Source organism: Diceros bicornis, chromosome 13 (genome assembly GCF_020826845.1).
Source record: "Diceros bicornis minor isolate mBicDic1 chromosome 13, mDicBic1.mat.cur, whole genome shotgun sequence".
NCBI classification, from domain to species: Eukaryota; Metazoa; Chordata; class Mammalia; order Perissodactyla; family Rhinocerotidae; genus Diceros; species Diceros bicornis.
In genome coordinates this window covers 6,486,515-6,501,815 of record NC_080752.1, presented here as the reverse complement: position 1 = coordinate 6,501,815, position 15,301 = coordinate 6,486,515, and the positions used below count along the sequence as shown (strand labels likewise).

The window sequence follows — 15,301 nt, the reverse complement described above, 5'->3', positions numbered from 1 at the left end:
CAGCTGAAAAGGACCCTCATAGAAGGTGGAGGAAACTTGGGCTGGGGGCCAGTCCTGGCATGTCCGGGTGGGGGAGCCCAAGATGGGGCCGGGGTGGGGGTGGGGGTGAAACCACTCTACTTGGCCACCCCCCAGCCCTGGCAATAAACACTTGAAAACACTGCTGGTGAGAACACACTGGGCAAGCTGTCTGTGACAAGAATACCCCGAGGCACAGGCAACAGGCCCTCCCTGGAACAAGCTGACAGATGATCACACCCACACAGGACGGTCCAACGGACAGTTAATATCCCCACAGGACACAACCTGACAGAAAACCACTGTCTGCACAGAACAGCGGGAGTGACCCTAACAGCCCCCACCGCCCCCAGGGTACAGGCTGGCTGACGGTCACCCCCACACAGGACACAGACAGAACCTGCTAGACCCCACTGGACTAGATGGGACAGGAACCACAGGAAGAGTTCCAAGCTGCTTTCTCATGGCCCAGGCCCCGGGGTAGGACCACTACCAGTCTGAGCTGCAGCCCCCTCACAGCCTGACATCCCTCTTCCACCACCCAAACCCAGAGCAGCTGTGAAGACCCAGGGGCCTGGGAGCTGGAGGTGGGGGAAAGGGCTGCCCAGGCTTGGCCCCAGTGCAGAAGGACAAAGGGCTGGCCTGCTCTGTGGCCCTGGCCTCGGCCCTCCCCACCGGGCACCAGGGAGCGTGAGGGCCTGGGCACATGCCAAATACTCAAATCCTGAGAGAACAGCCCCGAAAGGCACCCAACGGGTCATGCTTATGGGATGGATGAACGTTGTTACAGAAAATGTGCACTGAAGCTGGGGCATCAGGCCCCTGGCTGGGCGGGGGCTGCTCTAAGGTCAGCTCAGCTGGGGGGTAAGGGGAGACCTGATGGCTAGTGCCACAGGGCGAACAGGAAGTAGGGCTTGGGTGAGACCCCTGCTGGGGGACGAGGCTCCCCTGTGCTGAGAGCTAGGACTAGCCAGGGGACCCAGCACAGACCCTGAGCCTATGTGCACACAGAAACCCCCAAATGGAGAAGCAACACCAAGACCCAGCAGCCAGGGCATCAAGAACCACTGTGGGCTGGGAGGAGGGGCAGGGGAATCCGGACAGCGAGTCCTGCCCTCAAGGGGTGATGGACAGGACGCCCCACAGGGAGGCAGCTGCTCCTCCCAGCCCCAACTTCTGTCCTGAGACCACCCTGGCCCTGGCCTCTGAGGGTCTAGACATGCCCAAGAACACTGAGAGAGGTGGAGAGAAAAATGTAACTAAAATGTACACACAAAAAAGATGCAAATAAAAACTACAGAAGCAACCATTTTACAGGGTATCTGCTCTGTGCCAGACACTGCCCACATCCTCATCCTCTCCTCTAGTTCTCATGGCCCCATGAGGTGGTGCCCTGGCCCCAATTTAAAGAGGAAACAGACTTCTGAGAGATGATGGATTTCCTGAAGGTCATGCAGGTGGTCACACCTGAACCCGGGTGTCTGAGTCCAGAGTCTGGGCTCTGAGCCCCAAGGCCGCAGGCCGTGCTGCGTGAACTCCGCCGGGGGCTGACAGGTCAGGTGACCTAGTTACGCAGGATCTTGCTCGTCTCTGTTGTCACCCCAGCATCTACGCTAAAGTCTTAACTGCATGTCCCTCTGAGTATCTGCTGGGCCGAGGAATTTACGGGGTGATTCTCATTCTACCATTGTGTTAGGATGTTAAAGGGAAGACCAATAATACTTGAGGGCCCCAAGACAAAGGAGGGGCTCCAGAGGAAAGGCAGGGCTTGGTCATGCTCCCCCACCTCATGGGAAGACTCCATCTGTGGCCAACCTTGGGAACCAGGGCGTGGCTTCACTGTGGGAGCCGACAAGGTCCCTTCTGTGGGGCTGGCCTAGAAGGCGTGGGCAGTAGGGCTGGCGAGTATCTCCACAATCCAGACTTGCAATGGATGAGTCCACAGGAGGGAATGACCAAGACTGGATGTGTGTAGTGGCCAGTGGAGTCGAGGGGACCGGAGCTGGAGATGAGGAGCTGGAGAGGTCAAGATGGGGATGGGGGAGGTGACGGACTGGACGGGATGAAGTGGTGGTGGCGGCAAGTGGCGTGGCGTGGCGAGATGCACGGACAGCATTCTTACCTCTGATTGGTGAACCACCTGGCGAGGTAATGTGAATGCAAATAAGATCAGAGAGAAGCATTAGTACAAAAGGAAGGAAAGCCACAAAAAGCCAAATCAGATAAGATAAAACACGAGAAAGGGCCTTAAATACACAGAGTTAGGCCTACGTAGGTGATGTGTGTGCAAGTGCCAGGCTGAGTGTGGGTGAAGCTGTGTCCCCCAGGTCACTGGCACTGCTCTGAGGAGGAGAGTGGGGTGGGGTCAGCACGGCTGGGGGTGCCGGGAATCAACAAGGTGGAGTCAGGGTTCCTACAGACCCAGGTGCCTGGGGCCAATGCAGCGGAGAGGTGAACAAGAGAGGGGGCAACCCCATCCCACAGGGCTACCCAAATTCCACAGCAGGGTAGCATTTCAAAACAAAACACTTACCAAAACAAACCAGGGTGGGTAAGCAGACAGAAGAAAGGGCTAAAGAGAGGGCTTGCCATGGGCTACCACCAGACCAGGTCTCCCTCGAACAAACACACCAGTCCAGCCCCACTGTGGGAACGGGGTGAACTCATAACCCAGTGACAGACTCCCTGTAAAGCCCGCTCAACCCTGCTAAAACCTAGGTGACTACTGAGCTTCCCCCCAACCTGACTGGCAAAAGCCAGAGGCCAGTGCCCACCCCTTGCCTGTTCAGTGCTCTGTGACCCTGAGGATGAGTAGCAGAGAGGGCCAGATGCTCATCCTCCAAATGCCTGGTGCAGGGCTATTATGAGGCCTGAAAAGGCTCCCTTCCCGTCAGGTGCCTCCTCTGAGGCCGTGCTCAGGCCCCATCTTCCACCACTGCCTCCTGCAGAGGAGGGAGGAGCCTGTAGGCACACCCAGGCCCAGCACTGCCTGCCCACTGCTGGAGGAGGGAAGTGTGCCAAGACACAAACCCTGATCACTATCACATTGAACCTGACGACAGCTGCCTAGAAGGAATTATCCATCTCCATGTAAGAACAAGGAAACAGAGGCTGAGGAACATTAAGTGACTTGCCCAAAGTCCAAGGTCATAGCTTGTAAGTGCGGTAGCAGGAACTACCCAGGTCTGGCTCACAGCCTTCCCTCTGGACTAGGCTGCCTCCTGCAGACACAGAGGCTGGACAGGAGGCAAAGGCAGATGCTGGCCCTGGGCTGTGTGTAGGAGGGGTGCGCAGAGACGCCTGGGAAGAACCGTCCTCACAGTGACCCTCCAAGCACGGTCCAGGGACCTGTAGCGTCACTGAGACCCTTTCAGGGGGTCCACAAGGTCAAAACTATTTTCATAAGAGTAAGAAGTTATTTGCCCTTTTCACTCTTTCTCTCATGAATACACAGTGGAGTTTTCCAGAGGCTCTATATCGTGGAACAGAAGCCGATATGAAATTCTAGCTGTCTCCTATTAAACCCAAAATTAAAGAGACGTGTAAAAGCGTAAAACAATGTCACTCTTCTCACTGAATGTTTTTGTTTTAGAAAATATAATTATTTTTCATTAAAAAAATGTCATTTATGTTAACGTGTAATAGGTTTTTAAATTATTTTAAAGTGGATTAATAAATACTTAAAATCTTCTCAGACTTCATATCTAATTCAGTAAATACTGATAGATAAACCCCACGTGAACAGAAGCTCTTTGAGGTCCTCTGATATTTACAATCAGAGGTCCTGAGACCAAAAAGGTGACAAGCGCTGATTTACTCCTACAACCCAGGCCTGACCTGGGAGGGGATGGCAATGTCAATGGTCCAGGTCTGAGACTCCTAGCTTCTGGCTTCAGCTCTTCCAAAACCTAATCTGCTGGATGATAAGTCCCTGATCTCTCGGAACAGCCACCTCCCCAACAGACTGATGGAGGAATCTGCCTTCCCACTCCACAGGCGGGCGCGGGAGGCTGGAGGGGACCCGGGAGGCAGCACTGCCCCTGAGAGGTGCCTGTCTGCTCAGGCCAAAGGGAAACTGTGACCATGCACCGACAGCATGCCCTCCTGGCAGGCCTGGCTGATGCGGGGCGCACAGTGGGGGCGACAGGCTCTTCTAGTTGGAGCTGGGGCCAGCCAGCAGACTGGGGGGCTGCAGGCCTCAGGCCCACCTTGGAGACTGCTCTGCACTTCCCTCCGGGTCCCATCGGCTAGGGCCAGCAGGCCTCCTCCAGCACCTCTGCTCGAGGCCCCGCGGTCTTGGCTCATTTGGCTCAGGTGTCGGGGGTGTAGAAGGAGACCACGCTCTGGGTGAGCACGTGGACATGGTGTGTTAGGTTGTCCTCAATGGTGACAGGGACGGCAGCTCGCAAACTCGGGCCACAGAGCTGAGCTGAGCGCGGGCAGTCTCCCATGCGCCCTGTCCAGGCTTGGCAGAGCAGGTGAACAACAGCGCCTCCCAGGCCCAGCAGTGGCTCTGAGCGCCCCCTTGCAGGTCAGTCCCCTCTCGCTGCTCCAGGGGTGGGGCCTGCTCCTGACTCGACTTCCACTCTCTCCAAGCTTGTCCCTATTCCTCTAGGGCCCACTCTGGGTCTCAAGCTCAAACTCTCCAGGAGGCTCCTGCCGTGGCAGCAGGTCATGTCACTTGAGCGAGGAAAGTGCCTGCGGAGAAGAGCTCATGCCTCGGCAGCACACGCCCCAGCTGCCCTCCCATTCAGCTCCTGGCCCAGGGCCAGGCCCTGGTGACATGCGCTGTGGCTCGGGCCACAGGTGCCTGAGGAGTTCTGGATACCAGTCAGGGAGGTCCTGAGGTCTGGAGAGGACGCAACTGTGGAGCCCTGGAGCCCTCGCAGGGTCCAGCTGTTCCCCTGGCCCCAGGCTGAGCACATGTGATCCTAGAAGGCCCCGGGGTGACCTCAGAGGGGAGCTCCCCAGCCCTGGATCTCCACGTGTGACCCCCAGGTAACCCCCTTAGCTCAGCTGTAAGTGGGCATGATCATCACAGCCTGTCCAACTTCTCAGGGTTGCAGGAGAATCAAGTGCAACCAGAGGCAGGAGAGCACTTTGTAAACTGGTGGTAATGTGGAAACCGGGAAGTCCTCATAAACAGCCAAGTGCTCGGGGCCTGATTCCACTCCATCAGGGGTGTCCCTGTCAAGCGTGCATGGAGCAGCCCCAGCAACCTTCTAAGTAGTAACAGCATAGGGGCAGCAGCCACTGGGGTCAAGGGTCAGAGGCCAGGGTCAGGCAGTGACAGGGAGGGAGTTCTGTCTGTTACTGCAGAGGTGGGACGATTAAGGCCCTTCAGGTGCCATCTGGCTCCATCCCAGGTGCTGGACCCTGTGCCCACCACCCTCAGGTCACAGCTTCCAGGGGGCAGGAAAGGTCAAACAGGGAGGTCTTCCTTGGACCTGGGAAGCAGGACGAGTGGACATCAGCCTGCAGGGACAGGGCCCAAAGGTCACATTCTGGAAATCATTCATCAACAAAGGCACAGAGACACCTGTCCTGTAGCTGGGCTTGGGCTGGGCACGGGGTGGGGGGGGGTGCAGCACAGGAGAGTCAGACCGAGGCCCTCCCTGCAAGGAGTGTTCAACCCAAGTGAGCAGAGCTGGAGCCAGACGGTGACAAGGTGAAGTGGGAGGAGTCCTGTAGGAGGAGGCCTTGCTGAGACAGAGAAAGGGGAGGTTCCACATTCCAGTGTATGTGGATGTGAGCGGAGGGCCACGAGGGGTCACAGGGGCTCCAGGCAAGTGGGGAGCAACCAGAGGGAACAAGAGCCCTGTTCACAGAGCCCTCGCCACAGCCAGGCCGTAAACTAAAGCTCTGCCTGCCATTGTCTCACTTGCTTCTTATTGTCGCTCCTCTTTAAAGAGAACAAAACTGCAGCTCAAAGAAGTTAAATAACTTAACCAAGCCCGCTGAGCCAGTAAGTGGTGCGGCCGGGACCCGACGAGATAAAGCTGGAGGCATGAGCAGGGGAAGATTGAGAGGGTTCTGTGAGCCGCGTTCAGGAGCACACGCCTGACTGTGCAGGCAGTGAGGTTGTCAGAGCACAGAGGGACACAACAGCTGCTGGCGCATGGATTCAAGGGAGAACCCGGGAGCAGGAAGAGCAGACTTTGGTGACTGGGATACAGCCGAGGCAGTGCAAGGAGAGAAGGGGACCAACCTGAGAGCCATGTGGTGACAAATCAAGAGGTCCTGGTGCTTCCTTATTGGAGGAGGATTGGGGTGTGTCCCAGTTTTCAGGTTGGGGGCGCTGCCGCTCACAGAGAGAGGGTCAGCAGAAGGGCACAGCTGTTTGGGAAGGAGATCACCACTCATCACGGTCAGAGTGACACCCAGAAGGCAGAAACATTTCTTAGTCTAGAGCTCAGGTGAGATGTTTGGTTTGGAGAGACAGGACTGGGAGTTGCAGGTGTGGAGATGGTACCTCAAGTTGTCAGAGTGGGTGAGCTGGCCTGGAGAAAGGCTCCGTCCATGGGACAAGGGCACGAGACAAGGGCAGGGCTCACAGGCTCCCCAGCTGGAGGGATGAGCTGAGGAAGAAGAGGCTGAGGGCAGACAGACGTAAGAGGGAAGCCAGGGAGACGTGGGAGGGAGCGGTGGAAAAGGTGGGAGGGTGTCAGCTGCTGCTGAGAGGACCAGGGGGCAAGGCCCAAGCAGTACCAGTGGAGCACTGGGTGGGAGCTGACCCACGGGGCAGTGGACGGGCAGCACAGGGTCTGGCACACAGCAAGCACTACATCAATACTTGATGCATGAATACACAAGACAGTGTGCTTCCCAGAACTGCCCCACGGACAGTCAGTGCCGTTCAGGGGGTGACCATCTGGCGGCTCGAGGAGCCTGCCTGGGGGACTGTGGGAAACGCAGAGGAGCCGAACTGTGCTGGCCACTGGGCAGCGCCACAAACGCTCCCGGACCGTTTCCTGCCTTGATTATGGCTGTTTTAATTAACTGCGCTACAGCTGCCTCCATCTTGTTGAGTTTTAATTAAATTAAATGAGCTAACACTTTGTAGGCTGTCTCAGGCGGCTGTGGTTGGGGCCAGAATCCTGCCCCTGCTGGGCGGCTCATCTCTCCCTCCTCCCCTGAGCACCATGCGGCATCCACCAGGCAGGAGTTGGTGGGGAGGGGCTGGTACCCCAGGGAGTGGCAGAGGTGCCTCTGAAGCCTGCAGTGCCCTGAAAGGGGCAGAGTCATGTCCTCCTTTTCGGTGCTGACATCACGGCTGATGGGCAGCAGGGGCCCTGGACGGCACTGGCCATTCTGCCCAAGCCCACCATCCCACAGCTAGCAGAAGGGCTTCTGGACCAAGGTCTATAGGTCCTGCCCATGCTAGCGGCAGATGCAGAATGCGGCTAAGATGATTCTGAGCCTCCTTTCCCACCTGCTCTGGTCCCGCAAAAACTGAATCAATTATCCTGGCGGGGGTCTCACAGGCAGATCGATCAAGAGGGCGACACCTCCCGCCTGGTCATGACGGCATCCTTGCTCCCAGGGCTCCAAGCTGGCTCGACTGAGACATCCAGAGGAGACAGGTGGCCCTGGTGGCCAAGGGACAATAACAAGTCCCCCTAGCTCCAAGCCTTTGAGGTCCAGCCTTTTGAAGCCTGATGAATCAGGCATCTTGAGTCTCTTTCCCTGCTGTCCGGAGAAGCAAAGAGAAGCATCATCCAGGCCCCCTCTCAGCCCAGGCTACAGGGATGAACACCACAGAGTAACTCCACAGAGCCCAACACCAGGCTGGGCATGACACTGATGCTGCAAGGAACAGGGCTGGCCCAAAGTCTGGACTCCAACAATCCGGGAAGGTAAAAGAATCCCCAATGACTAGCGCTCACTGCCAAGCTCTCTACCTCTCGGGCCAGGTGGGCCTATAGCAAGATCCAGCCCACCCACTGGGTGCCCTCTGCTCAGCCCTGGAGGGTCAGCCCCAGGCTGAGGCCTCTGTGGCTCCTAGGCACCCAGGCCCAAATGGGAAGGCTGTGCTGGGGGCTGGCCGGACACCCTTCCTGAAGTCTGCGTGGCCCCCTGACCTTTGCCCTCTGCTCACCTGAACGCAGCTGCTTAATGCGTCCGTTGCTTGTGGCAGGGTCCACAGGGAGGAAGTCCTTGAACCAAGAGATCTCCGGGTCTGGATTCCCGCCTGCTGCACACAACATGGTGGCCGTGCGTGCCTTCTCCACCACCTTCAGCTGTGGCCCCATGTCGATGGAGGGGAACCCAGGGGGCAGCTGTTCCTCTGCAGACAAAGAACAAATGTGCACATTAGGGCCAGCACTGCCTGCCCGCTAGGACCCCCTGCTGCAGGCAGCTTCCCCTGACTCAAAGGATGGCTGGGAGCCTCAAGACTTCTCTCCTCGATCCCTGACTTCTAAGCATGAAGCCTGCCCTGATGTGAGGAGCCAGAGTCCTGAGGCCCACTGCCCAGGCCTGCCCTTCACAAGACCGGGGGGCTGCAGTGGGGCCCACCCTGCTCCATCAAGGAGCATCAAGGTCTGAGAAGCAATGCCTCAAACTGAAGACGTCAGCACTTATCTGGCTGGGAAAATGAGAATCGATGCCCTGCTGTTCACAGCACAAAGTGCCACACGGATGCTGGGCCATGGGGGCGACAGCTCATGTGGCGGTATCAACAGCCACCGCTCAGCTCGAAGGCTCCCCACGCCGTCCAGCCTCCACTCCCTTGTCTGCACGTGCAGTGTCCCCTCCACTGCCTGCGTCCAGCCTTCAGCTCCACCGCATGGCAGCGCCCACGTCACAGCCTGGGTTCCAGCCGGGACTCTGGGCACCTCCTGCCCTACCAATGACACACCTTCATCTCCAGCCCTGACCCTGACCCATACTCTACTGCAGCCCTGACCCTGGAGGCCACGGTCAGGTCTGGGGACCGTGTTTGAGCATGCGGAGGCTAAGGAGACAAAAATGCTCTATGCGGACACCAAAAGTTGATGAGGGGAGGCAAAACTCCTCCCTGGCTGCCTTCTCCCAGCTCACGGAGGAGTCACTTCCATGGGAACAACAAGAACAGCCATCACAGCACACCCCACCCCCACTGCACTCGGACACCTGTGTCAGCCCTGAACAGCTGGGACAGCCCACTCCCCACCCTGGAGCACAGGCAGTGTGCAGACCTTGTGGGGCTCCCACCTCCACTAACTAGCTCTGTGACCTGGGTGCATTACTAACCCTCTCCGAGTCTCCGTGTTTATCTGCAAACAGGGTTCAAGTGCCCACCTTGTACAGCCACCGTGAGGACTATCTCTGCTAATGCACGTGAGGTGCTGGGGAGCATCTAATAAAGAACCCACACCAATGAATACGAGCTGATGTTATTATCATAAACCAGCAAGGGCCAAGCTACTGGGGTAGACGGGTACCAAGACTAGGTCCTGGGACCCCCTTTCCTGTCCTGAGCTAGCGCGAGACTTTCCTCTCAGGAGCAAACTGCAGTGTTTGAGAACTTGGCAGAGCCTCTCCACCAGTGTGGATGCCAGGCGCACCCCATGGGGGAAGGGGAACACTGTCCCTTGTCAGTCTCCTGCCAGGGGCGCGGGGCTCCATGGTGAGGGAGACCTGGAGACGAGCACTGCTTCGACCACCCTCCCACAGACCCAGCAGAAAATGAGTTTGTGCGGACATTCGCTGTGGTCAGGCTCCTATGCCAGGGAAAGGCGTGTGGCATCCTCAGAAGAAAAGAAAGTAAAAGCTGGCAGGGCTGCCCTCCCCGGAGACTCTGAGAGACCCAGGGGGACTGACTGGGCAGCAGGGAGCAGGAGAGGAAGCTGGGGGAGCCCCAACAGGCAAGGACAAGATATCCCTCTATCTGCTGCTAGATCCTGGGGGGGCTCTGCCAAGGCTCCAGCTGCCAGAAGCAGCCCAAAGGGACTGTGGCCCATCAGAAGAGGGGGTCTTGGGCTGGGGGACAGTAGGACTCCTGGCACCACCTCGCCTCATCAGCCTCTCCCGGTAGTAGCGTCCCCACGTGCAGCCCTATCAATTCCAGATGTGAACCCAGCATCTCCTTGGCTGCAAATACGATCCCACAGCATCCTGACTTTCAGCTCTGATTCTTAAATCAGGAAAATGTTAAATGGTGGTGAGAACAGGGAGGATGGAAATGAAGCAGGGCTGGGGATGCACGAGGCAGGGAAACAGCTTCCCTTGGCTCTGCTGCCACTTGCTTTCACAGGAGCCCAGGCAGGGCTCCCCGTCCACCCTCACTGCTCTCCCCAACAGCTGGGGGACACTCAGGACCACTAGGACCGTCTCAGCCCACCAGGGCACCAGTCTAGTTCTTCCCAGACCTCAACCCTACCTGCTCAGCCCTCCTGGGCAATGGAGGGGGCAGGGGGCAGGGCCTGCCAGAGTTAGGGCCCAGGAGTCAGCAGGCCCTGATCTCTGCCCATAAGGCACTGATCAAGCAGAAGGGAAGACACACAGACATCTGCAGCCCTGGGTCCTGGGAATCTACTCTGAATTCCTAACACGGGGAAGGTCTTTGGGATTTACGCCAAATTAAGGACAATTAATTTTCCTCCCTCAATTATTGTACCCTCAATGGCTCCATCCTTGGCTCAGATCATCCCTCAGGCATCGCCGCCAGAGCCTAAAACTGGCGTGTGAAGAGCTGTCCATAAAACAGCGGGACCCAAAAGCCAGTCCCTTGTGCCAACGAGGCTTCCAGGCAGAACTCCGAAGGCTGCAGTCCTGCACCTTGGGAGGAGAAGCGTGTCTCACAGGAGGACTCCAGCCCTTAGGAGTGACCTGCTGCTCTCTCGGCCTTCTGTGCTCACTCGGGGGCCCCCAGCACATTCAAATGGAGCCAAGGACAGCAGCCACTTACTGCTGCCGCCGTGTGCCTGGCCCAGCTGAGCACTGGGCATGCTGGTGTACACTGATTCCAGACCAGTGCGTTTATCCCCTTCACCCCCTCCCCAGTACCTGCAGGAGCTGGGTCCAGGTCCACTACAGCCTGAACCACTCAGCCTGAAGACCAGGGCAAATTCCTCAGGCTGGCGTCACATGATCACTCAAAACCATCAACAATCAGAAAAGAGAGGTCCAGATACGAGGGATAAAAGATTACATTTATGGAGCATTTACTACGTTCCAGCTACTGAGCTAAAATGCTTCACCAAATGATTTAATCTTTTTTTTTTTATAATTTTATTTATTTATTTTTCCCCCCCAAAGCCCCAGTAGATAGCTGTATGTCATAGCTGCACATCCTTCTAGTTGCTGTATGTGGGACACGGCCTCAGCATGGCCGGAGAAGCGGTGCGTTGGTGCGCGCCCGGGACCGAACGCGGGCCGCCAGCAGCAGAGCGCGAGCACTTAACCGCTAAGCCACGGGGCCGGCCCCAAATAATTTAATCTTTACCAAAACCCTGAGGTGTATGAGCAAATAGGGGCTTAGAGAGATCTCGACATCTGCCCAAGGTCACACAGCTACACCACAAGGGGGGCTGGGATAAGACCAGGTGGTGGGACCCCACGCCCGGCAGGGTTGGGCCCGGGCTCCGCTATGGAAGCATGGGCGGGGCGGGCGGATGTGAGGGGCGGCCTTGGGGGAGCAGGGCCACCATCCCGCCCCCACGCCACGCCCTCCGCCGCAGACCCCTGCACACAGCCGCAGCGTTTTTATTTATTGCAAAATGAACCGACTCTCCACCACACGTGGCCAGCCGCGGGCACGCACCCACGCTGCAACATCCAAATGGGCTGGTCAGGCCGAGGTCCCTCAACACCTGTCCTGCCGGCTGAGGGGCTGCGGCGCGAGGGGAGAAAGGGCCCCTCCCCCCCAGCCCACCCGGTAACCATGGCAATGGCGGAGAGGCGGCGCCGTGGCGGAAGGGCTGCGCGTCCCCATCCCCGTGTCCATGAGGCGCGCATCCGCTGTCCGAGCGCGGCCGCCCCACCCCCGCCTGGGTGGAGCCGCCGCCCCCCGTCCCAGGACCCTCAGCTCCAAGGAACCCTCCGTCTTAGGCTTCCTTCCCGCTCAACCGACGCGTAGCTGGGGGGTCCCCAGCGTGCTGAGCACAGGGCGGGGAGGTGCCCCCACACCTGCCTCGCAGCCTCAGCGCCAGACATCCGTAGTGTCTGTCCCCATAGGGCGGAGGCTCCTCCATCCTCTGATAAGAGCGTCCCCAGGAAGGGAAGAAAAGCCCATGGGGGCTTTGGGGGCTTCAGAGGTGCCAGGGAGCCCGAGTTTGTACAGCTGTTTGTGGACTGAGCCTGCATGGACATGTAGGGTCACACATATTCCCGAGGGTCGCCTGCACAGATCTCTGTACCTGTGGTGGGTGCGCACATGCGCGTGAATGGCTCCTACACCAAACTGCACCAGTCTTGAGATACTGCAGCGGGGAGACGCGAACCATTCCCTGCTGTCCCCACTGGGCAGAGGAAAATGACAGGGTGTGTGTGGGGAGAGAGGGCGGTTTGGGTTGGGAACCTAAGGCTCAGAGAGGGGCAGGAGTTTGGCTGAGGTCCCACAGCAGCAGTAGAGCTGGATCGGTTCAACTCCACAGCTCATCTGCTATCTTGGTGGCTTCCTGGAGGAGGAGAGAGATGCAAGAGTAGGAAACACTTGAGCATGGGAGGCAGGGGAGCTTTCTAGGAGGGGGAGGGACTCCCTGGGTAAAGGCTGTGGGAGGGTGGAGGGACAGCAGGAAGGTGAATCTGGTTGGAGCTAAGGCAAATGTTGGGGTCCTGATAGATAAGGCTAGGGTAGGGGTGGACAGGGGATCGGCTTAGGCTGGCTGCAACGACTGGGGGAGGAAGGCTGCTGACAGCCCCTACAAAGCACACACAGGTCTCTCTGTCCAGCTCAGCCCGGGATGCCTGAGGCGGAGTCTGGGCCAGAGGGAGGGGGCTGCGCCAGGGAAGCCAACAGATGGAGACGCCTTGCGGGGTCTGGGGTGGGCAGCACCGTCTGTCAGCACGACCTTCTCACCCATGTTCACCCAGCTTCACAGCGTCTCTGCACGTGCAGGCACACACCAGCACGCACATACACAGGCTCCCCGGGGCAGCCCCGTAGGTAAGCCTGACCCCCTCCCCTGTGCGTGAGTGTTGGGCCTGGTCTCACCCTGTCTCTGAACACACAGACACCTAGAAACATGCACAGCCAGGGACCCACAGAGACAGATATGGAGAAGGAGACAGGCGCAAACATAGAAACCTACATGTGCATGTGGACGGGCACCTGCAGCGACAAGCACCTGTGGAAACACTCATGCGGGCAGATCCAGAGGCGGTGCACGCAGAGACGCGGGAACACACGTGTGGAGACATGCAGTCAGAGATACACATATGAGACACGTGCACCTGGAGACACATGCAGGGACAGAGACAGGGAAACACAAAGACGTGTAGACACATGAAGGAACCTTGCGGGCGGCGGGGCTGCCATTCCCCCAGCCCTCGAGCACTCTAAGGAGACCAAGGCCACCGCAGGCCCTGTACCTGAGGCAGCTCCATCCTCAGGAGCCAGGAGCCAGGGGCCAGACACCCCTTGGCAAGTCAGAAGGCCTCCCCACACCTGCAGGCTCCCACACTCTCCCAGAGAGCCCCGCCCCGCCCCCAGGCTTCCAGGCAGTAAGGGAGGCCTGGGGAGCCTTGGGCCCATCTCCCTTCACAGCTCTCGGTCTCGATTTTCAGCTTTTTCTAAGAGAAAACTCCCACCTCTTCCAGCACTCTGATTTCATCAAACTTGGCATCTTAAAAGCCTGTTTTGTTTTTGAATCTGAGCTGTTTGGGGCTTGGCGGCAGTGAGAGCAGCAGCGAGAGCGGAGAGCAGGCCCTGGCCTCCCACTCTCTCGGTGCCCCCCCACCGGCCCCACCGCCCAGGGCTTCCCTGGCGCCTCACACCGCACTACTCAACCGGGTTGGTGAGGCTGGGGGCCACCGGGGCGCACACCCTACACACACTCCAGCTTCCAGACCCTGGCCCATGCTGGACTCTCCTCCTGGGGTTCCCTCACTTCAGTCTTACTCCAGGAAGATTCTTCTGATGCATTTACCCCCTAGGTTCAGGCCCAGTCACTCCAGACTGCTGACAGCCTCACACTTACTGCTCAGGCCCCCCTCTAGCCCAGCTGCCACCCCCACTGCTTCCTGCCAGTGCTCACCAAGGTCGACCATGACTCCAAGGAGCTAAATCCAAAGGACACTTCCCAGCGCTCATCTGCCTGACCCCTCGACAGCACCCCACCCTGACGGCCACTCCCTCCTCCTTCACACGCTCTTCTTCTTTTTTTTTTTTGTGAGGAAGACCGGCTCTGAGCTAACATCTATTGCCAATCCTCCTCCTTTTTTTCCCCCAAAGCCCCAGTAGATAGTTGTACGTCATAGTTGCACATCCTTCTAGTTGCTGTATGTGGGACGTGGCCTCAGCATGGCCGGAGAAGCGGTGGGTGCGCGCCCGGGATCCGAACCCGGGCCACCAGTAGCGGAGCGCGCACACTTAACCGCTAAGCCACAGGGCCGGCCCCCACACGCTCGTCTCTTGACTTCCACGGGAATGCCACGGCCTCGCTCCCAACTCCCGGCTTCCCTCCTCCCTCTCAGGCACCTCCTGACCAGGTTCCTATGCAATCTCCCCGCCTAACACGAGTCAGCGACTGGGCTCCATCCAGCCCCTCTTCCTCCCCTCTTGGCCCTGGGCCCAGATGTGCAATTTCTTGACCTTTGAGACTCTACCTCCACAGGTCCCTTGGAGTGCCAGGCGATCTGAACAAGGCCCCGACACCTCCCCTGGATGCACGCACACACCTGGTACAGCAGATTTCGAACTGGGCTCTTCATCTTGCCCCTTACCTGGTCCTCCTCCCATACCTGAATCTTAGAAAACAGTACCACCATCTACCTGCCCCAGAGCCAGTAACCCCAAGTCTCCGGCCTCCCCAGTCCCACAGATAGCCAGGCAGGCCTCCACTCTTTCTAAACTGCTTGTAACCCATTCTCCCTTCCTCCCCTGTCCACTGCCTGGGTTTCGGCCACTGCCACCTCTTGTCCGTCAGCAGACATCGAGGCCGGGTGGGAACAGGTGAAAAGAGCCTGGGCTTGGTGGGGGGAGGGGAGGGAGGGGAAGGGTCCCAAGGTCTGGGCAGGATCCCTATCTGGTGCACCCACCCTCCTGGCCTGGCTGCAGAGGAACAGCTGAGGGGCCATCATAGGCACTGATAAGAGACTACTCTGTCCCACGTTCATCTCTGTCCAGTTGTCCCGCTGA

General features: G+C 58.3%; 1 protein-coding gene across 2 annotated transcripts in view; it reads right to left on the bottom strand.

Moving 5' to 3' along the window:
• The window catches only part of PTPRF (protein tyrosine phosphatase receptor type F), a 78,724-nt gene that overhangs the window by 43,213 nt on the left and 20,210 nt on the right, over positions 1 to 15,301 (bottom strand). For both annotated transcript variants that reach the window (XM_058552160.1, XM_058552162.1), the window contains exon 5: positions 8,117 to 8,305. In XM_058552160.1, coding sequence (XP_058408143.1) covers positions 8,117 to 8,305 — 189 coding nt within the window. The remainder of the gene's footprint in view (positions 1 to 8,116; positions 8,306 to 15,301) is intronic.